The following is a 25147-nucleotide window of genomic DNA, read 5'->3' on the forward strand; positions in this document are numbered from 1 at the left end:
CGAGATTGCCTCCTGTACGACTTTTCTGCACACCATCACTGGTACTGTCACACTTTGAGAAGCACAGGCTGCACCATCTGTGGCAGATGCTGAGCCAAACTCTGGCTTGCAGCCACCATTGCCTCTGTCTTTCCCCTGCTGGGTTTGGCCACTCTCTTTCCAGCTCTCCTCCTAGCTCACTCTGTTTATCTCCTGGGGCTGCTTCGGGCTTGAAGCTGCCTGATGGGATGGTATTTGCTGCTGTTGCTCAGAAGCGGTGATCCTTTTCCAAAGGCCGCAGCTGAAATGAAACAAAACGAGCCCCTGGGTTTCTGGTGATGGGAGGCCATTGCTGTGTGCTGGGCATCTCTCCATCCTGATCAGTGCGATGATCACCATTAGCTAATTCCTCATTTGCGCATGTCTGTGGCTCGCTTGCCTACATGGGCTGCCTGGACACACAGGGCTGGCTTCCTGCTGCTCCAGAGCTGTTCTCCAACTGCCCTGCCCCCTGGTTCTTGTGGGATGTGTGGAGGGCAGAGCGCCCTACTCCCCAGAGATAGTATTGTGTGCAGGTAGTGCATTAACTTGCACCTAATGGGGCAGGAGCTGGAGAGACCCCAGCTTCAGCCTGTCCTTGCCCATTTCAGACTCCATCGCAGACTAACCATGGCTGTGCTTCTCATTGCTGGTTGCTTTTCCCACTGAAGACTGCCCCCAGTTTCATTCCTGCCCTGGACTCGGTGACTCCCTCACATCCAGGCTGTTTCTACCTCTCTTGAGGGTAGTGAAGGGAAGTGAGATGAAGCTGCATGATGAATGATTCAGGGTAGCTATAAGCTAGGACTTCCTCACAGCCAAGGGACTTTAATCCTGGAGTGGGTTACCACAGACAGTTGTGAAATCTGTATCTGGAAGGGTGGCTTTCCAGAAACAGGAGAGATTTTGTGTCTGGCATGGAGGTGGGAACGTGACAGCTCACTGGTGGTTTCCAGCGTGTCAGATGAGCAGAGTCACCTGGGGAGCCTTATAAATGCAGATTCCTAGACCCTTTTCTCCCAAAGATTTGTTTCCAGTGATTCTGGGGAGAGGCCTGGAAAACTGTATTTTTAATGAGTTCCCCAGGTGGACTTTTTTTTTTGCTTTTTCTCCCCAAATCCCCCTGGTACATAGTTGTGTTTTCTAGTTGTAGGTCCTTCTGGTTGTGCTGTGTGGGATGCCACCTCAACATGGCTTGCTGAGCAGTTCCATGTCCATGCCCAGGATTCGAACTGGTGAGACCCTGGGCCGCCAAAGTGGAGTGTGTGTACTTAACCACTCGGCCATGGGCCCGGCCCCACCAGGGGGACTTCTGATGTTAAAAACAAGTGTTTACACTGACGGAACGCTATGGGAGAGGTTCTGTGCTAAGAGCGCTCTATTATCTCCTTTAACTTTACAATGATCCTGTGAGGTAGATACTATTGTTATCATCCCCACTTTACAGATGAAGAAACTGAGGCACAGACAGATTAACTGACTTGTCTAAGGTCCACAGCTAGTAGGCAGATGTTTAAGTTTCCTGTGATTGCCGTAACAAATTACCACAAGTTGGATGGCTAACAACAACCGAAATTTATTCTCTTATGGTTCTGGAGGCCAGAAGTCCGAAATCAAGGTGCTGGCTGGGCCATGCTCCTTCTGGAGGCTCTAGAGAAGAATTCTTCTTTCTGCTTCTAGCTTCTGGCGGCTCCAGGCATTCTGTGTGGCTGCATCACTCCAATCTCTGCCTCCATCTTCTCTTTTCTTTCTTATAAGGACGCTTGTCATTGGACTTAGGGTCTCCCTGGGCAATCCAGGATGATCTCATCTCAAGACTCTTAATTACATCTGCAAAGGCACTTTTTTCCAAATAAGTTCATAGTCACCGGTTCTGGGGGTTCAGACATGGGCGTATCTTTTGGGATGCCTACCATTCAACCTACTACAGGGTCTTGGATTTAAATCCCAAATAGTGTGGTTCCCAAGCCTGTGCCTGGAACCACTCGACTTCCCAGCTCTCTCCTCTGGAGCAGACAAGCTTCCCGGGTTCCTCTAGGCCAGCAGTCGAGGTCTGGATGTCCTTGTTATATTGGGGAGTTTGAGCCTGTGTCAAGCCTTGGCAAACCAGTGTCTTCCTCCACCCCTTTCCCATCCCCTCAGCCCCCTGCCATTGCTCCTGAAACCCTTTGGGCTGTTCATCTCAGACTCTGAAATTCCACCCCTAATGTGCTCAGGAGGTTAGGCCGCAGGGCCCATGAGACCAAATGCGTTCTGGCTTTGGGCGAGATGCACTTCTCTTGCCTCAGTGGCCACGTCTCCAAAGTGGGAGTCGCTGGAGGAGCAGGGGTGGAGGGAAGGCCCTCAGAGAACTAATAAAGTTGATGGAAGGCGCTCTGTAGCTGTGAGGGTGATGGAGACGCTTGTTAACAACGCTAATAATCTAAGAGCCTGCTCTGGATTTCCTGCTTCTCCCTGTCGTGGCCCCCAGCAGCTATTTTCTACCAAATTAAAATCCACTCAGCTCCCTCTCTGTCCCTGAATAAAACTACCCTCAAAGCTCTCGCTTGTTACAGCAAGACTTTTTAATTGACTTCTCCTCGTAGAACTGCGAGACATATGTCCAATTAGCAGAATAACTTCCCTTAAATATACAAATAAACTGTTGACTGATAATAGCGGGACATATGTGAGGCTAATTTAAGGCAACGTGGTTCGGGAACTGGGGTGCTGCCCCCTCCCCCACCCCCGGTCTGTCTCCTTCCCTTCGATTTCTTGCTTATGGGACCGATCTTCATGCCCCACACTCTATAGGATGGAGAGGGATGTGCTGGGTCACAGCACAGAGTACCTAATACCTAAGCCACTCACTATTCATACAGTCAGTTGTGTGGCAAATATTTTTTGAGCACCTACTATGTGCCAGACACTGTGCAAGGTGCTGGGTGTACAATGGTCTGTTCCCGAGGAGATGAGAGATAGTTACCAGTGGATGGAACTTTCAAGAACGTCTGCTCCAGGAGGGCAGGGACTCGGTCTGTTTTGCTTGCTGCTGTATCCTCAGCACTTAGAACAGTGCCTGGCGCACAACGGCTTCAGTAAATACTTTTGCGTGAATCAGTGAGCTAAGTAAACAAGGTAATGTCAGCCCTTGCCGAGTGCCCTAAAAGAGGTAAAACGTGGTCATGGGGTAGAAAGTGACCGACGGGCTCTCAGACATGGGATTTTTCAGTTGAAACTGAAAAGTGATGAAGGAACCAGCAAGTGAAGAGCTGGGAGGACATTACTAGGGGAGGAGGCGGGGCAGGCTACGTAATTTACAGGGCCCAGTGCAAAGGAAAATGCAGGGCTCTGGCTCGGGGCGGGGATGTCTGTCTCCCCTTCCCGTGGCCCTGCACCCTGACGTGAAGTGGATGGGCTGCTCTCAAGAGATTGCAGCCTCCGTGCCGGGAAGTGCTCAGGCTCTGGGTTGCGGGTTGGGGAGAGGTCCCTGTGTTGTCACCTGTTGAACTTGTCGTGGTGATGCTAGTCTGGGATGGGGATGGGTGCTGCAGGACATGTGTATGACCCCAACCCTTCCTGTGCCTGCACCCAGGGCCCCAGCAGGGACGAAGGGCAATGGTGGAATGCAGGCCTCCCCGACCAATGCGACCTGGTTGCCACCCTGGGTGGAGAGCAGCCTTGATTGTCGGGTGGAGGTGAGGAGGCCGGGTGGAGCCAGGGTAGGGGATGCCGGTGAGGAGCGGGTGGCTGGGAACCCAGAGGGGAGGTGGGACTGTGCGTGAGCTGAGTCCCCCAGCACATGCTCCGTTGTCCCATCAGCCTCCTCTTGCAAAACACAAATTCAAAGATAAAATTAAGAATTTCAAGACAGCTACTGTATTAGTTTCCTATCGCTGCTGTAGCAACCTACCACAGACTTAGTGGCTTAAAACAATACGAGTTTATTCTCTCCCAGTTGTGGAGGTCAGAAGTCTGAAATGGTTCTCCCTGGACTAAAATGAGTGTGTCAGCGGGGCCGCATTCCTTCCGGAGGCTGCAGGGGAGAATCCATTGCCTTGTCTTTTCCTGCTTCTGGAGGCCCCCTGCGTTCCTTGGCTCATGGCCCTCTTTCTCCATCTTCAAAGCCAGCAGCATCTGGCCAAGTCCTTCTCATGGGGCCATTTCTTCGGTTCTCTTCCTGTGCCTCCCTCTTCCACTTAAAAGGACCGTTGTGATGACACTGGGCCCACCTGGATAATCTGAGATAATCTGTCTCAGGGTGAGCTGGTCAGCACGCCTAGTTTCTTCTGCAGTCTTAATTCTCCTTTGCCATGTAAGGTAACATGTTCAGGGGTTCCAGGAATTAGCTCGTGGGCATCTTTGTTGTGAGTGGGGGGGGGCATTATTCCGTCTTCCACGTTAAACCACAAGTGTGGGGCCCAGTGTGACCGTACTGCTCACATGCCCATGAAGCTGGCCCTGGGAAGAGGAAACTGCGAGCCTAAAAGCCCTGAGATGGGAACCAGCTGGGTTTGTTCAAGGATCTGAAAGGAGGCCAGCACGACGGACTAGAGTGAATGACAGGGCGTGTGGTACAAGATGCGACGGGAGAGGCTGGCTCAGGTTAAGAACACGGGGCCTCCTAGGCCACAGCGAAGGGTTAGGAACAGCAGACTGGGATATGCCTTTAAATCTTTAAAAAAAAAAATCTCTAATTTTTTAAATGAAATAAAAAATTTCCAATGGAATAAAAAAAGTAGAGAGAATAATATGATGAAGCCCTGTACCTGGCACCTGGATCTAAACTATGTTGCCGTAATTCTTTCATGTGTTTATTTTTTTGCTGAAGAATTTTAAGATATAGAAATCATGACATTTCCTCTGTGGTGTCGGCGGGCATCTCTAACAGCTGACGTTGTTCTAAGTATTCACGTCATTGTCCCACTGAATGAAGTGAATGAGTCTTTTAACTTCATCTGATTCCTGTGTGTTGCTCTGTCCCCGAGTCCCCTGCCTGTTTATCTTCATGTTGCACTTCAACTTTGTCCCTGTTCCCTCTGTCTGGGGTTTTCCCTCTGTCTTTCAGGATCTTGTTTGCTATTCCTTCCCACCAGCCCCCAGGATCTCAAGGCTGGGAGGAAATGAAAAGACTGCTGTCCCACACCCATGGCCTGAACGGGGATGAAGGGGAGCAGGCTGGCTGGATACGTTATTCTGCTTGTGGCCTAATACTCGTTTTTCTTGCCTGTAATTGTCATTCCAGAAATGCCCTCGCTCTTCTAGCCACAGAGCGACTGTTGAGAACAAATTAATTATGCATCTTCTCAGTGTGTGTGATTAAGGGCCAGATGGAGGGAAGGGTTCTCTTCAGTTTTTCTGGCAACGAGGTTCCCAAATGGATGCTTTCCAGACCAAAGAGTGCGTGTCCTGGGCTCCTGTGGGCATCTGGGTTTGTCTGTGTAGTGGCAGGCTTGCTTACGGGCAGGCAGAGTCACAAGTTGCCAGTAATAATATTATTAATCCCTTAAATTTGCAGCATATTCGCTGTTTTCTGAGGGCTCAGATACTCACATCAGCTCATTTGCTGGGATTTCAGGAATGCGGCAACAACTTTTTTTGCTTAATACCTCCCTAAATCATTGCCGATGGTTGTAATTCCACCATTAGAGATTAATTCCTTTGGCCTAAACTCTGTTCCCTATTAAAATGCAAGTATCCTTGGCAGCTGCGTAGCATGTTTTATTCATTCAGCTTTCTCAGCCACTGGCAGCTGCCCTCCCCTTCTGCCCCCTCCTACAACTTTCTTTTATGATGGCCTTCTCTGAAACAGAACCTATATTTGGAACCTAGCCTGTTCCATAGAACTCTGCTCTCAGTTGCTGCGGCTGGAAAAACAGACAGGTAAGGAAACTCCTGCGAGGTGACAATGACAGATAATTTCCTATGTTACCACCTCTAGGGCGTATTTGCGTTTTAACTGGAACTTTCTGGAAACACAGTGCGTAATGCAAAGGAACGTGTACCCCTTCCTCCTACCATGGCAGTGGCTCTGGCCTTAGCTCTCCCCTTTATTGGGCTCCCTGAGAGACACAGAGGAGAGGGGGCCTGGCAGGACCACGCTGAGAGCAGCTCGAGTCTGTGTAACTCAGATTGGGCATTGGCTTGGCGTGTCCTTCATCGCGGCAGGGGAGAGAGTGGAGCTGACCACGTGGGACATAATGTCCATTTCACAGAAGTAAGATTGATGCATAATGACACCAACCTAGTTGGAGAGGGGCTAGAATTGTAATTTTGTCTTTAGAACCCCAGTCACACAGCTGTAGATTGTTAGGCTCAGAAGACACCTGGGAAACCATCTAGCTCTGGGAAAGCAAATGCATTTCATTTGCAAACTCCAGTCGATAAGCAGTGGTTGTCTGAGTGCAGGGTGAAGAATAAGTGGGTCTTCACTGGGGCTCAGTGAGTGCACGTTGTGGTTGATTAGTGATGTCTGATGTGTGCCCTGGGTGTGATAATATAGGGGAGGTGCATATGCCACACCTGCTATTCCTGATTCTGTGCAATCTCTCATTTTATAAATGGGCCAGTTGAGGTCCTGAAAGCTGGGACGATTTGTTCAGGATTACAGAAGTAGGAGCAGTAGTAGGGGCACAGTTGGCTCAGGATCCAGGTCTCTTGAGTCCTGGTTCAAAACCTTTTCTTCTGAAGCATCCAGGTATTCTTTTTTCTTTCTTTCTTACTTTTTTTTTTTTGAGGAAGATTAGCCTTGAGCTAACTGCTGCCAATCCTCCTCTTTTTGCTAAGGAAGACTGGCCCTGAGCTAACATCTGTGCCCGTCTTCCTCCACTTTATATGTGGGACGCCTGCTACAGCATGGCTTGCCAAGCAATGCCATGTCTGCACCCGGGATCTGAACCGGTGAACTCCGGGTCACCGAAGCGGAATGTGCGCACTTAACTACTGCGCCACCCGCCGGCCCCCCAGGTATTCTAAGAAGCATTTCACTGTGGTTAAAGAGTGCTGTGGTCTTGGAGTCAGATTGCTCTGCCACTAGTTAGCTGTGTGCCCTTGGTCAGGTCAACCCTTTTGAGCCATAGCTTCTTCATCTGTAAAATAGAGGATAATGATTGTGCCAGCGGTATAGAGTATAATGGAATTAAATGAGATAATACACATAAAAAGTGTTTACAGTAGAGCCTAACAGATAGTGAGTACTTAATAAATGTTGGTAACTTAATTAAAATGTTACTTTTTATTGCCTTGTCCTTCTAGATTCTTGCTGGGTCTGGACATGAAGCCCTCCCGGGTCACCCCCTCTGCAGTGTCCCTCTGTGTTACCCCGCAGGCATCTGCTTCTTTTCCTTCCCTGTTGAATGCTCTGGGATCTTCTGGGTTTGAAGGGCTCCTGGAATTTGTAATCTGGTGATGAAAAGTCCTGTAGTGCTAATAACCACGTGTGAGACGTGGCTGGATCTGTCACTGCCTGCCATTCCGGGGCAGCTTTGGCTGCTGTACTTCACACTCCATGCAAGTTTGTTCTGGTTTGGGGCATGGGACCCTGGAGGCCTGGTGTGGTTCTCCAAGGACCAGCTGCCAAATGGGCCTCCGTGTACGTTTTGCCTGGTCTCTCCTCTGACTGGAACAATGCTGTAGCATCTCCCGCCAGACCATCCCTGCTCCCCTCAGGCACTGAGACCCCTACCCCGACCTAGTCTGCAGACTTGACATTGATGTCCAGCTGGTGCCAGCCCCCTCCCCTCACACCCGCGTCTCCCGTGGGCTTAGAAAGCAGGGTACCGTCAGAGCCCAGACCTGAAAGCTGTTCTGTGGTCCTCTCCATGTCTTAGTCTAGTCATGTAGGCCGTCAACAGTGGTTCCCTTTGGGTGACCTTGAGGGGGACTTGACAGCCAGGAGGAGTCCTTGACAGTCCCGGGTGTCTGGCCTGGGTGATGGACTTTGAGTTGACTCCTGCTGGATAAGTGGTCTGCCCCCTGCACTATTCGGCTTCGCCTCTTGGTGGCATGCTCATTTCCTCGTGGAAGAAGTGCCCCGTCGCCCCCCCTTGGAGAGCGTAGGAAAAGGGAGCAGCGGTGGTGGGGAGGGCTCTCCGGGTGCCGTGTGGCGATGGGTGTGAGGCTCTTGTTGAGTGAATCATTCGTGATTCCAGTTCTGACTGGTTGTGGGGGAACAGCCTCTGTTCCAGATCCTCAAATAGAGGCCTTCTTGGGGTCTGTCCATCTGTTCCAGAGAAAGGGAGGAGAGGGGGCTGTGGGAAGGAGGCCATCCTCACCGGAGGGCGGTCATGCCATTGTCCCCAACATTTGGAAGCTCTGTTGCTCTGGGCCTCTCACCCAGGGTCATGGCCTAGTTTGGTTGCAACCTGGCTGTGTCTGGGGTTGCTTCCCTGCTTTTCATTGTCTGAGCCCAGAGCAGAGCAGATGTTCAGAGTCGCGGAGCTGCAGCATGGGCAGGAGCCCAGATTTTTCCAGGGGAGGCTCAGACAAGAGGAGGATTGAGAGCCATGCTGGGGATGGAACTTCTGGCTCCGCTGTTGCTTCTGGGATGGTGGGAGGCAGAAGCATCCTTTGTGAGGGGGAGTGGAGGGAGGAGAGGAGATGGGCCAGACTGGGACTAGGAAGAGGTGAGGGGAGGGAGGCCTGGGTCCAGGCTGCAGAAGATTTTGACAGGTGAGAAGGAGAGAGGAGTGGCGAGATTTTGGAGCCACCTATGCAAAGGCTTGGGGCAGGGGATGGCACAGGACTGGTCGCTGTGGTTGGGGGATAGAGAGTGAGGTGGGAGGGTAAGAGACGAGGCCAGAGGGCACCGGGGCTGCATCATGGCGGGCCTGGTAGGCCCGGTTTGGAGTTTGAATTTGATACCGAGGGCAGTGGGGACTTTTGGAGGGTTATCATTGACGGCTGTTCCTCTTTTCCCACCGTGGCCAGTGTCCTGCCCTTTCCTGGACCTGCCTCCTTGGGCTGCATAGTCCCATGGCTTTGTCCAATGTCTGCAGTGAGAAACCTTAAGCCTCCTGGGCCTCTCTCGCTTCCTTCTCCCAATGGCTCCCCGATGTCAGTTTGTTTGGGTGACTGGTGCTTTCCAGGCCCATGTGTTCATGAATTTGTTCCTAATCTTGGTATCATTAGCTGGCTTACTGGAACAACTCCTGGGAGCCCATATGTGGCCAGGCGCCATGGCGGCCGTGTGGCCCAGCTGTGGGAAATAGCTGGGGCTCAGCTGGGGGCAGGAGTGGGGAGTTGTGAGCACGTGGAGAAGGCGACACTGAGGGCCCATAGCAGGCACGGCCACCTGGCTTGTTTCCTTCTAATTCATGAGGCATGTTTAACAGTGTAGTTGGAGAGGCAGCAGAGTCAGGTAGAAAGAGATGGATTTTGGAATCGGAAGACAATGACTCAAACCCTGGATCTACTGCTTACTGGCTGAGTAACCCTGGCAAGACCCCTAAATGTTTTAAGCCTCAATTCTTGCATCTGTGCAATGAGGAGAATGATAGTACCCCTTCAACTCTTACCTGGATAAGGTGAGATAATGTATGTGAAAGGTTTCGTGTACTATAAAGGACCATGCATTTGCTATGAGGACCATGGTTACAGAGTGTGTGATGAACAAGGTTTTGTTTCTCAGCAGCTTATATCGTATGCTGGTCCAGTCAATCAACAATTCAAATAGAAACTAATGATTATGGAGAAGAGAATGTGAAAATTATAAATCAGGGACCTATTTGTACTTGCATTGTGCTGACAAGTCATTTGGAAACTTAAGTTTCATCCTCATTTTAATATGAGATTATTAACTGAGCTTGAGTGTTAGTAAAACATAAGACGATAGCGAAGTCATACATACTTGGGCAGTCGCAATCTTTATCATCTATTAGTGAGTACTGATAAATTGAATGAAGACAGGAGTCTTTTATTTCAAAGACTCCAGGTGGATTATATGTAAAGTGTGACTAAAATAATTGAATTGATTTTGAAAAATAAAACATAATTTGGGGGCCGGCCCCGTGGCCGAGTGGTTAAGTTTGTGTGCTCCGCTGCAGCGGCCCAGGGTTCTGATCCTGGGCACAGACATGGCACTGCTCGTCAGGCCATGTTGAGGCGGCGTCCCACATCCCACAACTAGAAGGACCCACAACTAAGATATACAACTATGTATGGGGGGATTTGGGGAGATGAAGCAGAAAAAAAAAAAAGATTGGCAACATTTGTTAGCTCAGGTGCCAATCCTTAAAAAACAAACAAAAAACACCGCATAATTTGCGTGTTCTAGAATTAGATAGTGATGCGACTAGAGTAAAAACTACTGAATTGTACACTTTAAAATGGTGAATTTTATGGTATGTGAATTGTATCTCAATTAAAAATCAAAAACAATTTATTAAAGCAGTAACTGTATTATAAAAAATTTAGAGATTCAAGAAAAAATTTTAATTTCACCAATTCAAACTCATTATGATTTTGCTATACTTTCTTCTAATGCCTTACTATTATGTCCATAGTGTTCTGTCAATATAATGAATTATTTTTCTCATTATTCTTAGCATTTTTCCATGCTGTTACATAGTCTTCACTTAAAATGGCTATTTAATACTCCATTGTGTGACCGTTCTATAATTTACTTAACTATTTCCTTTCTCTACTTTTAGGATGCATCTACATATATTATTTTCTATTATAATCAACTCTGTGCTGAACATCTTTATACATAGGATTTTTTCCCATGTCTTGGATTATTTCCCTAAGAGAAATTTCTAAAGTTATGTGTATGAATCAAAACATGGCTGAGAGAAATTAAAGACCTAAGAAATGGAGAGAGACATCATGTTCATGGGCTGGAAGACTCAATATTGTTAAGATGTCTGTTCCCCCCAAATAAACCTATGGGTTCATGGCAATCCCAATCAAAATCCCAGCAGGCTTTTTTATATAGATTGACAAGGTGATTTGAAAATTCATGTGGAAATGCAGAGGCCCTGGAAAATAATACTGAAAAGGAACAGCAACTTGGAGGACTAATAGTACCTGATTTCAAGAATTATTATAGAACTATAGTAATCCAGACAGTGTGGTATTAATGTAAAGATAGACAAAGTGATCGATGGAACAGATTAGAGAGTCCAGAAATAGATCCCGACATATATGGACAATTAATTTTTAACAGTGGTGTGAAGGCAAGTCAGTGTGGAAAGGTTTATCTTTTCAACAAACAGTGCTAGAACAATTAGGTATATGCAAAATTGAACTTTGATCCATGCCTCACACGATATATAAAAATTGATTCCAAGTGGATCCCACACCCAAGTGTAAAGCCTAAGACTATAAAACTTCTGGGAGAAAACAGGAGAGAAAGTAGTTATGATTTGGGTTTGGGTTAGGTAAAGATTTCTTAGATATAACACCAAAAGCATGACCCATAAAAGAAAAAGTGGTAAATTTTACTTCATCAAAATCAAAAGCTCCTTCTTTTTGAAAGATGTTGTTAAGAAAGAGGAAAGATAAGCCACAGACTGGGAGAAAATATTTGTGAATCAAATATCTGGTAAAGTACTTGTATATAGAATATGTAAAGAACTCCTGTAACTCAATAATATGAAAACAAACCAGTAAAAATTGACAAAAGATTTGAATGGACATTTCACCAAAGAATATATAGAGATGGTAAGTAAGCACATGAAAAGGTGCTCAACATCATTAGTCTTAGGGCAATGCAAATTTAAACCATAATGAAATACCGTTATACATCTTAGATTGACTAAAACGAAAAAGACTTATACCAAGCACTGGGCGGATGTGGAGGAACTCTCATACGCTGTTGGTGGGAATGTAAAATGGTACAACCACTTTAGAAAACAGTTTAATTTCTTAGAAAGTTCAACATAGCTGCTATACAATTTGACCATTACATTCCTAAGTATTTACTCATGAGAAATGAAAGCATTTGTCCATACAAAGACTTGGACATGCATGTTTATAACAGCTTTATTTGTACTCAAAAACTGGAAACAACCCAAATGTACATCAACAGATGAATGAATGAATGAATTGTGGTATATGCATGTAATGGAATATTACTCAGTAAGAAAAAAGAATAAACTGTAATAATAAAGAATATTGTAAAAAATATATATATATAATAAAAAAGAATAATATACTTGCAACAACACAGATGGATCTCATAAAAATTATGTTGAGTGAAAAGCCAGACCAAAAAAGAATATGGGCTGTATGATTCCATGTATATAAATCTCTAGAAAATTCTAGTTTCTACTGACAGAAAGCAGGTCAATGGTTGTCTGGAGGTGGGAAATACGTGGAGAGATGGGGCTGGAATTAACAAGGAACACAGAACTTTTGGGATGATGGATATGTTTACTATCTTGATGATGGTAATGGTTTCATAGGTGTATAAATATGTCAAAAAGTATCAGATTCTACATTTTAAATATGCATAGTTTATTGTTTGTCAAAATACCTCAATGAGGCTGTTAAAATGAACAAGTAAATTATAGTAACGGATTATGATCCATTACAAAAAGTAGAAATCTTTGAGTCCAAACTCATATAAATAAATGAATAAATTCAAAGTTTGATAAAGAACTGGTTATTGACAAAATTTGGAAGTACCTTCCCACAAAATACTTAACTACAAAGTGAAAACAAGTAACTTTAAGTGAGGAAGCCAGGTGGATAACCATCTTAATGAAGTGATCAAAATTGACCACCAGTAGGAGACAAATCAAAATTTTATACCACTTGATAGGGTGTAATGAGAAGAATGGAGCCTTTTTATAAATTGTTGGATTTGATTTACTAATTTTTTTTTTTTTAGGATTTTTGCATCTATGTTCACGATGAATATTGGTCTGTTGTGTTTTTTTTCATGTATTTTCTGTCTGGTTTTGTTATCAGGGTAATGCTGGTCTTTTAGGACGAGTTAGGAAGTATTTTGTCTTCAACTTTCTGGAAGAGTTTATGTGGAATTGGTATATTTCTTTCTGAAAAGTTTAGTAGAGGGGCTGGCCCCGTGGTCGAGTGGTTAAGTTCGCGCGCTCCGCTGCAGGCGGCCCAGTGTTTCGTTGGTTCGAATCCTGGGCACGGACATGGCACTGCTCATCAAACCACGCTGAGGCAGCGTCCCACATGCCACAGCTAGATGGACCCACAACGAAGAATATACAACTATGTACTGGGGGCTTTGGGGAGAAAAAGGAAAAAAATAAAATCTTAAAAGAAAAAAAAAGTTTAGTAGAATTCACCATCTGGGCCCGGAGTTTTTCTTGTGGGAAGGTTTTTAACTACATATTCAATTCCTTTAATACATAGAGGGCTTTTCACATTATGTATGTCTTGCGTGAAAATTTGACAGTTTGTGTCTTTCATGGAATTGTCCATTTCATCTAAGCTGTCAAATTTATTGGCATAAAGTTGTGGTTAATAGTACCTTGTTGTCCTTTTAATAGTTGTAGTGATGTAACTTCTCTCATTCCTGAAAGTGTTAATTTATGTCTTCTCTTTTTTTTCATGATCAGCTTGGTCAGAGGCTTATCAATTTTGATCTTCTCGTAGAATCAATTCTTGGTTTCATTGATTTCTCTCCCTCTCTTTTTTCTGTTTTCTACTTCATTGATTTCTGTTCTTATCTGTATTATTTCCTTTTTTCCTGCTTACTTTGAGTTTTATTTGCTCTTCTTTTTCTAGTTTCTTAAGGTAGAAGCTGAGGTCATTGATCTGAGACCTTTCTTCTTTTTCTAATATAGGTGTATAATACTATACATTTTCCCCCAAGTACTGCTTTATGCTATCTCACAAATTTTTATATGTTGCATTTTCATTTAAACTCAATTTAAAATACTTTCTGATTTCCTTTTTGACTTCTTCTTTGACCTGTAGGTTATTTAAACTGCGTTATTTAGTTTTCAAATATTTGGGGATTTTCAAGAGTTTTTTTGTTATTGATTTTAATTCAGTTCCCTTATGGTCAGAGAACATATTTTGTGTTCTTTGATCCTTTTAAATTTATTGAGACTTGTTTTATGACCCAGAATATGGTCTCCCTTGGTAAATGTTCCTTTTGCACTTGGAAAGAATGTATATTCTGCTTTTGTTGGGCAGAGTATTCGATAAATGCCAATTAGGTCAAGTTGGTTGATAGTGGTGTTTGGGTCTTCTATATCCTGACTCATTTTCTATGTATTTGTTCTATCACTTATTGAGAGACAGGTATTGAAATTTCTGTCTGTTATTGTGGATTTGTCTATTTCTCATTGCAGTTCCGTTAGTTTTTACTTCCTGTATTTTGAAGCTCTGTTGTTGGGTGCAAATCTTTAGGATTGTTATGTCCTCTTGAGGGATTGACTTCTTTATCTTTATGAAATGATCTTTATCCTGGGTCATATTCTTTTCTCTAAAATCAGTTTTGTCTGATATAAACATAGCAATTCTAGCTTTATTTTGATTAGTGTTGGTATATCTTTTTGTATCCTTTTACATTTAACCTATTTGTGTTTTTATATTTATGTAGATCAGTATTTCCACCTGGTGTCATTTTCCTTCTGCCTGAAGGCTGTCCTTTAACATTTCTTATAGTACAGAGAGATTAATTCTGTCAGCTTTTATATATTTGAAGGACTTTTTGTTTTACTTTTGTTTTTGATGATGTTTTTGCTGGGAATAGAATTCTGGGTTTGCTTTCAGTGCTGTCAAAGGTTTTGCTCCATTAACTTCTGCTTGTATTATTGTCAGTTAGAAATCTGTCATTCTTATCTCTGTTCCTCTGTCCATAGTGTATCGTTTTTCTCTGGATGCTTTTAAGGTTTTCTCTTTATCACTGATTTTGGACAATTTCATTATGTAGTTTTCTTCATGTTTCTTGTGCTTGGGGCTTGTTGAAAGTCTTGCATTTGTTGGTTTATAGTTTTCTTTTTTTAAAGAAATCAAATTTGAAAAATTTTCAGCTATTATTTCTTGAAATATTGTTTTCTCCATTCCTCCCATCTCCTCTCCTTTGGGGACTCCACCTACATATTTACTGGGTTGCTTGGATTTGTCCCACAGCTCACTGATGCTCTTTTCATTTTTAAAAATTATTTTTTCTCTGTGTGTTTCATTTTGAATAGTTTCTATTGCTAGGTCTTCAAGTTCACTAATCTTTTCTTCTACAGTGTTGAATCGACTGTTAATCCCATCCAGTGTATTTTTCATATCACATGTATGGTTTTCATCTCTGGAACTTTTGTTTGGATCTTGCTCACTCTCTCTCTTTTTATTGCCTGCGTCTCTGCTTAACTTTTTGAACATACAAAATACAAGTATAATAACTGATTTTATGTTCTTCTCTACTAATTCTACTATAGGTTTTAGTACTATATTGGTTTTGATTGATTAGTTTTTCTTCTTTTTACCTGTTGTATTTTCCTGCTTCTTTGCACGCTTGATAAGTTTTTAACTAGGTGCCAGATATTGCAGTTTTATCTTTTCGGGTGCTAGATATTTTTGTATTCCTATAAATATTATTGAGCTTTCTTCTGGGACACAGTGAAGTTACTTGGAAACAGTTTGACTTTCTTTCAGGTTTTTCTTTTAATATTTGTTAGATGGGAATGGAGCAGTGTTTAGTTTGGGATATTCCCTATTTCTGAGGCAAGCCCCTTCTGGGTATTATAACAAATGCCCCATGAATTATGAGATTTTCTAGTTTGGCTGGTGGAAATAGGCCCTGTGTGAGCTCTGGGTACTGTGAACCCTAGTCTTTTTGTTTTTTTTTTTTCTCTGGACTCAGGTAGTTTTCTCATGTGCATGTGTTTGACTGGTACTCAGATGAAAATGTGAGATGGACCCTCCTCAGATCTTTGGTGTTCTTTCTTTGTATAGCTCTCGCCTCTCCAGTTCTCTGTCCTGTGAACTCCAGCTGCTTTGGTCTTCCTGGACTCTTAGCTCCTTCTCCTCAATTCAGGGAGTCCTCTGGGCACTGCCCCGATCCCCCCTCCCTGCATGGTGGCCTGGAAACTCTCAGTGCAGCAAACTGGGGCAATCGTAGGGTTCACCTTGTTTCCCATCTCTCAGGAATCACCGTCCTTCATTGCCTGATATCCAGTGCCTTAAAAGCCAGTTTTTTATTTCAGACAGAAAGGTAATTTTAGTCCTTGTTTTGGAAGAGATGTCAGGATGACAGAAGACTGATGGCTCAGCAGCCTGAAGTTTAGAGTTTCAGTGTCCTATAATGAGGAAGACTGTGGGAGGAGCAGGTTTGGTGGTGGTGGGAGTGGTGGGAAAGTCATGATAAATTTGAGGAGCTCATTGGACATTGGAGTGATATCAGAGAGGCAGTTGGATATGTGAGTCTGGAGTCAGGGGAGAGAGTTAGGCAGGGGATGTGCATTTGTGTCTTATTAGTATGTAGATGGTATTTACAACCGTGATACTGGGTGAGATCCCCAAGGGAGTATAGCTAGAGTATTGTATTAATCATGTTTCTTTTTCTTGTACTTTCTGATCCTTTGACATGGTGGGGCCGTGCTGACACTGGAAGAACTGCCCCTCTTAGGGTTAACTAATTCCTGGAGATAGCAAACAACTCTCCTGGGAGCATGCCTTGCATATGCAAACCAACCAATCTAGGGCCTACACCCACTAACCACCTCCTCTGTCGGCTCTTAGACTCTGGACCACTATCTGTCTGCCCTTATCACCCCAGAGCCATGAACCAAACAACTAGGGACAGCCCCTATGCCCCAAAGCCCACTAAAATTATTCAAAATAGCCAATCTTAAGCCTGCTTACCCTGCCTCACCCATTCTTTCCCATGGAATCCACAATAAAAGCTCTCACCCACATTTTCCCCTTGCTCCCTGTGTCTCGTGGCCAACCCTGGTGCTTCTCCGTGTGGCCCTGCATGGCATGCCAAGCCTCCTGCGTCAGGGAACTGTGAGTAAAAACTTCTTCCTTTATGACAGTCATTTCTGTGTCTATGTGTCTTTCCATACCTGATTATACCAAATCCTAGGTGCCCTTGCAACAAGCACAGAAATGCCAGCTCTGTCTAAGTGGAGAACATGCATTACCTCACCTCTTTTAACCTTCACAGCAGCCCCCTGAGGTAGGTACTGTTATTATCTTCCTTTTATAGATGAGAAGACTGAAGTACACAGAGGTTACGTATCTTTGCCAAGGTCACCAGCTTCTGAGTGGTGACGTTGGGACACAGACTCTGCTCTTGACCAGGATCTACCCCACGCGTGGTCAGAGGAGAGACAGAGAACACTCCTAAGGATTGGGATTAAATTTGTTGTCAAACTCCTTCAGAACTTTTATAAAGTGCAACTTGTTTTTTTCCCCAAGACATGATGAATTTTACTTTGTTGCCTAAACGACAAAGCAAAGGGTGACATCTGGAAAAGAGACCCTGGAGACAGTGCTGGTCTCATTTCTTGGGGATGAGGGAAGGGTTACAATTCCATTCTCACGATGAAGAACACACACATGGATCACAGCACCCTGCCAAATTGGGGAAGAGATGCTGGACTCCTCTCTCTGCACCAAAGCTGGTTCAGCCTGCATGGCAGAGTCTTGTACAATGAAAGCTGAAAAAAAAAGTCAGATGCACTTTTCTATTCCCAGAAGATCTTGAAGAAGGATGATTTAAAAAATAAAATTCTCCCTCATTATGGACATATTTTAGTTTTAATAAATTTGAAAAATACAGAAAAACCTCTAAAGAAGAAAAAATACTCTTGTAATCTCACAGCCCAGAGATACCACTGTTAACATTTCAGTGCATTTGAGCTTTTGACTAGAAGAATTAATCAAAGGTCTTTCTCTCTTTTGGGGTCTGTCACCTCTTTCACTGTCTCTTTCTTTTTTCCTGAGTTGTGTGGGGTATGTATGTGTGTCTGTCTAACTGCCTCTTTCCTTCTGTCCTACACACACCCCTAAACTCCACTGGAGATATTGCCCAGTTCTGATGGGGAGCCCCATTGATTCTGTCTGACTTTGGCACCTTTCTGCCAAGTTTGGGGGCCGAGGACACTGCTCTTGGGGGTTAGACAAGAGTAAAGAATTGCCCTCCTTGGGCTTTTGCTCCATCCCTCCCAATCAATAATTAATCAGCACTGAGTTGTTCTTATTAGCTATTCACTGTCCCTCTCCCAAACCCCAAACCAAGCTGGCTAATGACAATGCTCTTAATTAATATGAGGCAGATTAAAACTCATTACAGCAAGGTTATTGGTAATGAGATAATCATAAGGCAAGTTATTGAGCTGGGAGTGAAAACGAAGTTGGAGGAGGGGCAGGGAGACTGCGCCAGCTGTTTCTGCCACATTTTGGCGGGGATGGAAGTGGGAGTGTGGGGGCTCTGCAGTGAGGACATGCTGCAGGGACATATCTACCCAGCCAGTGAAACCAGGTGCCGGGTAAAGACAGGACTCGAGTCTAGTGAGCAAATGGGTGGTCAGTGTTGAGGTGGTAGCAAAAGTAGGAAGAGAACCTAAAGTTGGTGCATTTAGAATAATGCTCTATAGCTATTTGCATTTCTTATGCACGGATGCTTTGCAATTTAGATGGCAAGAGCATGAAATTAGCTATTGTTTCTGTTCGATTGTGGTCCAGACTTCTTGGACTGAACAAAGTACAGGGAGTGTCTGGGTCTGGAGTGTTTTATTTTTTTTTCCTAAATTTCATTTTTCTAGGAAGATTGATTTTTTCCCCCTCTCTGTCTCTTACCATCATTTATTGAGCACTGATTATATGCTGGGCCCTGTGCTAAGCTCTTTTTTATGCATTGCTTTGTTTAATCATTACAGTGACAGTTATTTTTATCCTCCTTTTACTGATGAAGAAACTGAGGCTCCAAAGTTAATTCACTTGCCCAAGGTTATAGGACAAGGAAGTGGCAAAGTAGGATTTGAACCCAGGTCTTTTTGATTTCAAAGCCAGTGCTATTAACCATTATGTTATATGATCCCTTCTTATTATATTCAAGACCAACTACAGCTTGCATTGGCCTTTTCAACTGTATATACTTGATTCAACTTCCATGGCCACCCTGGGGTCCAGGCTAGTGGGCGTGACCTCTCCAGCACATGTCATAGCTGGGAGTGACAGGGCACCTACCTTTGTTGCCTGCCACTTGAGCTTCTCGTTTCATGGATGCATGTCCACCTATAGGTCTATACTGTGAGCTCCTTGCCCGTGAGGACCGTGGCTGTACTTCCTTGCATCCCCACAATGCCTTGGACATAGAGCAATTCAGTTGATGCCTGCTTCCTAGTACATGGTTGAACACCAAAGTTTCACTGTTTTCTGGCTCCGGGACCTTAGGAATGTCACGGAACCTCTTTGAGATTATTTCTTCATCTTAAAAGCCCCATAGGAAGATCTATTTTACAGAGATATTGGACAGATTTAAAAACAATAACTACTCCCGCCACCATATTTGAGTGTTCACTGTAGGCCAGGAATAGTACTTAGAATTAATTTATTATGGTTGTTACTAACTTATAAACCTGAGCTGTCCCATATGGTAGCCACTAGCTATAAGGGGTGATTTAAATGTAAATTATTTGAAATGAAATAAAATGAATAATTCAGTTCCTCAGCCACATTCGCCACATTTCAAGTGCTCAGTAGCTACGTGTAGCCATGTAGCCAGTGGCCACATATTGGACAGTGCAGAACATTTCCATCACTGCAGGAAGTTCTACTGGACAGCACTGTTGTGACTGACTCTCACTTACCTGTGTATCCCTTCTGCTGCTTATGACTATGTAGGTGCTCAAAGATGTGTGTAGTATGGAGGAGTAGATTCAAGAGAATGCAAAGGGTCAGGAGATTCTGGAAGCTTTGCCTTTTCATTGAGCACACTTGCCTGAACAGGGGTAGGAGAGAATTGTGAGATTCCTGTATAGGTTCCTTGCTGCCAGCAGGCTTAGCTCCTTACGGCACCAAATTAAGTGATGCCAGAAGAGGGAGTTCGCACTAAGCCAGCAGTTTCTTGAAATTTTGAGTGGGACCTGCCTTCTGATCCCAAGTGGAGCTGTCAGAGCTGGAGCTGGAAGGGGATCCCGGAGATCAGAGTGCCTGCTCTGTTATTCAGCATTTGTATCTTTTGGCCTTAAAGGAACATTTAAATTTTTTGGTGAGTGGCAATGTCTCTCACCTCCATATGACAGAGAGAAAGAGAGAGAGAGTGTGTGTGTGCATTTATTTGGAAGCTGGTTGAAGGTGACCTTGGGGCTTCTTTAGTTGAAATGTGGGTGCCATTTACAGTAGATGCTGACTCAGTTTCACGGAGAATGGTTTGGTGAGAGTATGACCCGTAGTCGTCATCAATCTACATTTCTGGCTCATGCGCAGCTTGCCCTGAGGTACACAGAGCATACAGACACACATGGTGTCTGTCCCCGCTGGCTGATGTGCCAAGGAACCAGTGAGTGGGAGGTAGACCTGCCTTACTCGGCTTGTGTGACTGGAGAAGGCTCCTTGCATTGCCCAGACAGTATCCTGAAGGAGACCAGCACTTTGTGCCTAGAGACACCCTACTTGGGACTGGCTCAAGCCACAGGTGAGGGCCAGCAGAGCTCTGATCCCTAGTGAGAGGGCTTGGCAGGGTGAGGCTGCTCCTTTTTGAGGGCTGCCAGCGACAGAGACAAATGCAGATGTGAATCCAGACCAAAGGAAATGGTGGGGCAGGTTTTCAGCAACACACGTGTACACGTGCATGTTGTTATGTTGTTCTCTCGACCTGAAATGTCCTCCCTTTTAATCCCAATCTTTTCAGATTTAATTTCAGGGGCTAATCCTGTGTATCAGCCAGGGGCCAGTCATACCAGTAATTTGATGGGGGAAACTTTAATATAAAGACCTATTAACTAGTAAAAGGTAGTTAACTCCTACAAGGAGTAAAAGAAGATTCTGAGGGTACAGAAGTAATACATGCATATAGCAACTCTCTCTCCAGGGCTGAGGGGTAGTGAACAAGGACAGAACTAAGGGCTCAGCTGAGGGCCTCCCACCCACAAGGCTGAGAGTCAGGGCTGTCCTGGTGGGGCTTACCAGGTAGTGAAGAAATTCAGTGAGTGTCCACTGGTCTGTGAGGGCCACTGACTGCAAGCCACTGACCCTCTGGCTGCTGAGCTGAAAACGGCACATGGGCACCAGTAAGGGAGACTTCTTGCTCCTGCTGTGGCCTCACAGTGTCCCTCCAGAGCCGCCTGTTGACAAAGCCTATTAGCAAGCCATCTGACAAAGAAGAAGTAACACAGGGTCCAGCTGCCACATCATAAAGCAGGGCAAAGAAGGGTGCATTTGTATGTGAGAGGCCATAAATTCACGAGTGGCCCACACCCTGCTGCCCCTCCCGGGAGTCAAGCCTCTCTATCCAGCCCTCTTGTTTCTTCCATCTGTAAGATCCTGCAGGACTCAGTGTGATCCTGCTGCTGTGTGTCATTCTCTGTGCACGAGTGGCTCTTTCGCTTCTCCCCGTGTGATAGACTCAGTAAGTCCCACATAAATACCTGGTGGTTGATGTCTTTGCTGGGAGGGGAGGAGAAGTGGGGTGTGTCTTCACTCTGTCTTCTAGTCCTCACTTCCATTTGGCATTGACCCCAGAACAGCTTTGATGTGGGGTTGATTGAGTCTTCTTGGGGGAGCAGGCTGCTGGGTGCCAGGGCAGCCTGCACTGGGAGCATCTGGCTTGATTTGGGCTCTGGTCCCACCGTACCTTAGGGCTAAAGGATTGTGGATGCCTTTCTGGCTGCCTCTTATTCTGGTGACTGTGATCTCTCAGCTGAGTTGGAATTGAGGGACAATTATTTGTGCTGCAAAAAGTCGTTTGTTCATAGCAGCCTGGACCCTGGTACCATGAGGAAATGCCTGGTACCATGTTTGACCATGTTTGCCTTCTTTCTCACATCCTCAGAACTAGGGCTTGAGTGTGGCCTTGGCCAGCCACAGCACTGACCTTCCACCATCTGATACTGGCCAGCTCCATCCCCAGTTCCAAATTCTTAAGAAAGAAGATCCACTCCTTCCCCCAACATCCTTTGATTCATCTAGGGGCTTGCTCTCTCTCTTAATTCTTAGAATTAACTTTCTTCTCCCTATACCCTCCTTTCAGGCAAAAAAGACTCTTCTCGGCCCAGCTTGGACCAGGTATTCACATCAAGGCTGGAGGGCTGTGCCTAGGGGGATGGAGTCATGTGTACATAGGGTTCCCCAAGAGTGTGTTGGGGTGGGATGCAGAGGTATCCAGCAGAGCCGGAAGTGGGCAGGGCCTCGAGGGCCTAAGGATAGCCTGCTGGTGTCTGGAATCTGGGCGTCCTCTCTGCTGTGGTGGGAGGGGGCAGATGGGCTCCCTGGCTGCTGGGACAAGGGTGCTCAGGGCTATAGTGTTCTCTTAATTTCTAAAGTAACAGTTTCTGTATGGTTCACTTGGCAACTAATTATGTGGGATCTTTGAACGTTTCCTCCATCTTTGTTCCCAACTGTTATTTAACTCTTCACATGATTGCCTCCAATATGTGCGTAATTACGTCAGCATCTTTCACAGCACTTACGAGAGGGTGAGTCCGCTAGAGATGTTCACCTTCTCTCGGTTGACTCCACGGGTCAAAGAGGGTACCAGGTTTCCACAGGGCACTGGGCTCCCTTGTCTTGTGTGTGTGTCCATGGCCCCATCCTGCCTGAGATGTTGTTGCTCGGTAGTTCCAAGATCCTCAGCTGAGCTGGGGTGATGCCTGGGGTAATATCTCCCAGCTCTGGAAGGACAGACAGGCATTGGGCTGCAAGTTAAGGCTGCCCTGTCTTAGGCAGCCTGCCCAGCTGCCTACCCCATGTGCCTGATACCACCCAGTTAATAGGAGACTCCTGCTAAAGTTTGCTGAGTTAAAAGAGCCCTCTGTTTGGAGTATTTTCTAGACTTTCCCTTGACATTGATTAGCTATTTCTTTATAAGCAAAACATCTGAGTTTCTTATCTTTAGTGATGCCGATACCTGCCTCCCTGAGCTGCTGTAAGGATGAAAAGAAATAATATGTATGACCATGTTTTATAAATTGTAGACCTCCAAGCAAACAGTCTGAGAGTTGAGTGGCAAATACATTAACTCAACGTACACTTGAATGAATCATGAGTAGGTTAGATTTGGTTAAAAGCTTTGAATGAATGCTCTTTTCTGAGAGAATGGGACCCGGATCAGGTAAGTTTTGATGGAAAGGAGATCAGAAGCTTTGTGCCGTGTGAGAAGGCCGGCCTCAGTGTGAGGTTGGAATTGACTGCTCTGGGTACCGAGACTGAAGGAGAACATTGAGGGAGAAGGTGAATGAAGGGGTGTGTGTGTGTGTGTGTGTGTGTGTACGCAGGGGAGTAAATCAGGGTTTTCAAGCAGAGGGGACGGGAAAAGGGAACAAGGTTCAGTGGACAGTGTGCACTCACACCTTTCGGGCCCCGGCCTCTCTCCCTGCAGGTGCACCTCCGTTCTGCCAGGCGTCTCTGTGAGCTCTGCTGTGCCAACCGGGGCACCTTCATCAAGGTGGGCCAGCACCTGGGGGCCCTGGACTACCTGCTGCCCGAGGAGTACACCAGCACGCTGAAGGTGCTTCACAGCCAGGCCCCGCAGAGCAGCATGCAGGACGTCCGCCAGGTCATCCGCGAGGACCTGGGCAAAGAGGTACCTGCCTCTGCCAGGCGGGAGGGGCCCCAGGCCATGTGCTTTGAAAAAGCCCAGGCAGAGCTCTGGCTGCCGGGTGCTGGGATCCACCGTTGGCGCAGAACCACACTTCACGGCAATGTTCCGTGCTGAAATCAGAGGTGGGAAGGAACGTCAGTGGCCCTCAGTGAACCACATGAAATAGTTGATACTCAACTGTTTTTGACATGCAACCTAATAGGATTTGTATGGTTCAACCTAATAGTATCTATCAACTATTGAGGGTTTACTGCGTGCCGACGGCTGTGCTGTGTTCTGTGCAGTCTCTCACTTAATCCTCGTGCAGACATGAGGTAGGTTCTATCATTAACCCCATTTTGTACGTGAGGGATGGAGGCTTAGCTGGTAAGGTAAAATGTCCAAGAGCTCTTCTGTAAGTGATTCCAGCACACTGCTCTATGATGCCATTAGTAAGCTGCCCAAACCATTCAGTGCATTGGCTTTTCTGGAACGTCTCTGGCAGGCAGTCATCCAGCCACTGCTTGATTACCTCTAGTGACAGGAAGCTTGTTCTGTCATCTGCTGCCCAACATGGTCCCTTGTTTGGTCAGTTGTATCTAATTGTAAAAGTGTTTCCTCCTGAGGGCTAAGCCCTGCCTCCTCAAACCTTACTTTTCCAGTCTTCATTTTGCCCCCGGAGCAACAGAGAAAGGGGCTATGGGCCCTTCTGTACACAGCCCTGGTCACACTCCTTTGGACTCGTGTCAGTGTCTGGAGGACGTGTGGAACCCACACTGGGCCCAGTGGTGTGGACCCTCGCTGGCCTCTTCTGGTCATCTTGCTTCTGGGGATAGCGAGGGGATTGAGCAGCCGTCGGCGGGTTGCTGAGCTGCGGGGTCAGGCCCAGCCCTAGAAGTTGTGTGCTGTAATTTGAGGAGACCTCAGAGATCTCTACTAAACAAACTTCCTCTCCCCACTCACCTATTACTGTATTTGAAATTCTCCTCTTTGAGAGAGAATCCTTTGGGTCTTCTAGACTTTTTCTGAGCAAAATAATCTTAAAGTCAAGCCTTGATCAGCTGATGCCTTTCCTGAGATTAGTTTAGAACCTTTGATGCCTCCTAATTGCCCTGAAATGAAATCCTTAGCAGGGCTTTCCAGGTGCCCCTCCATCCGCCTTCCACCTGCCTGTCTGTTTCATGTCCATAACCTGGCGGGGCAGAGTGGCATCAGAATTTGGGCTCTGGAGCCAGGAGCTTGGACCTTGCACACATTATTTATCCTCTTGGATCCTCACTTTCTGTATCTGTAAAATGGGGCAGAGTTGTGAAGATTAGAAGAGATAATGAATATAATAAAGCTCTTAGGGCAATACCTGACCTGGAGCAAGTGCTCAACAAATCTTAGCTACTACTGTTATTGTGATTACTTCCCTGTGCCCTGGTCACACTGCACTGCTTATCGCAGGTTCACTGTGTCCCCTTAGCCCTCAGTGCCTATGCC

General features: G+C 45.6%; 1 protein-coding gene across 2 annotated transcripts in view; it reads left to right on the forward strand.

Annotated features, from left to right (window-relative positions):
• The window catches only part of ADCK1 (aarF domain containing kinase 1), a 111983-nt gene that overhangs the window by 19241 nt on the left and 67595 nt on the right, over positions 1-25147 (forward strand). For both annotated transcript variants that reach the window (XM_046647699.1, XM_046647700.1), the window contains one exon: positions 23462-23665. In XM_046647699.1, coding sequence (XP_046503655.1) covers positions 23462-23665 — 204 coding nt within the window. The remainder of the gene's footprint in view (positions 1-23461; positions 23666-25147) is intronic.

This window comes from Equus quagga, chromosome 20 (genome assembly GCF_021613505.1).
Source record: "Equus quagga isolate Etosha38 chromosome 20, UCLA_HA_Equagga_1.0, whole genome shotgun sequence".
Classification (NCBI taxonomy): domain Eukaryota; kingdom Metazoa; phylum Chordata; class Mammalia; order Perissodactyla; family Equidae; genus Equus; species Equus quagga.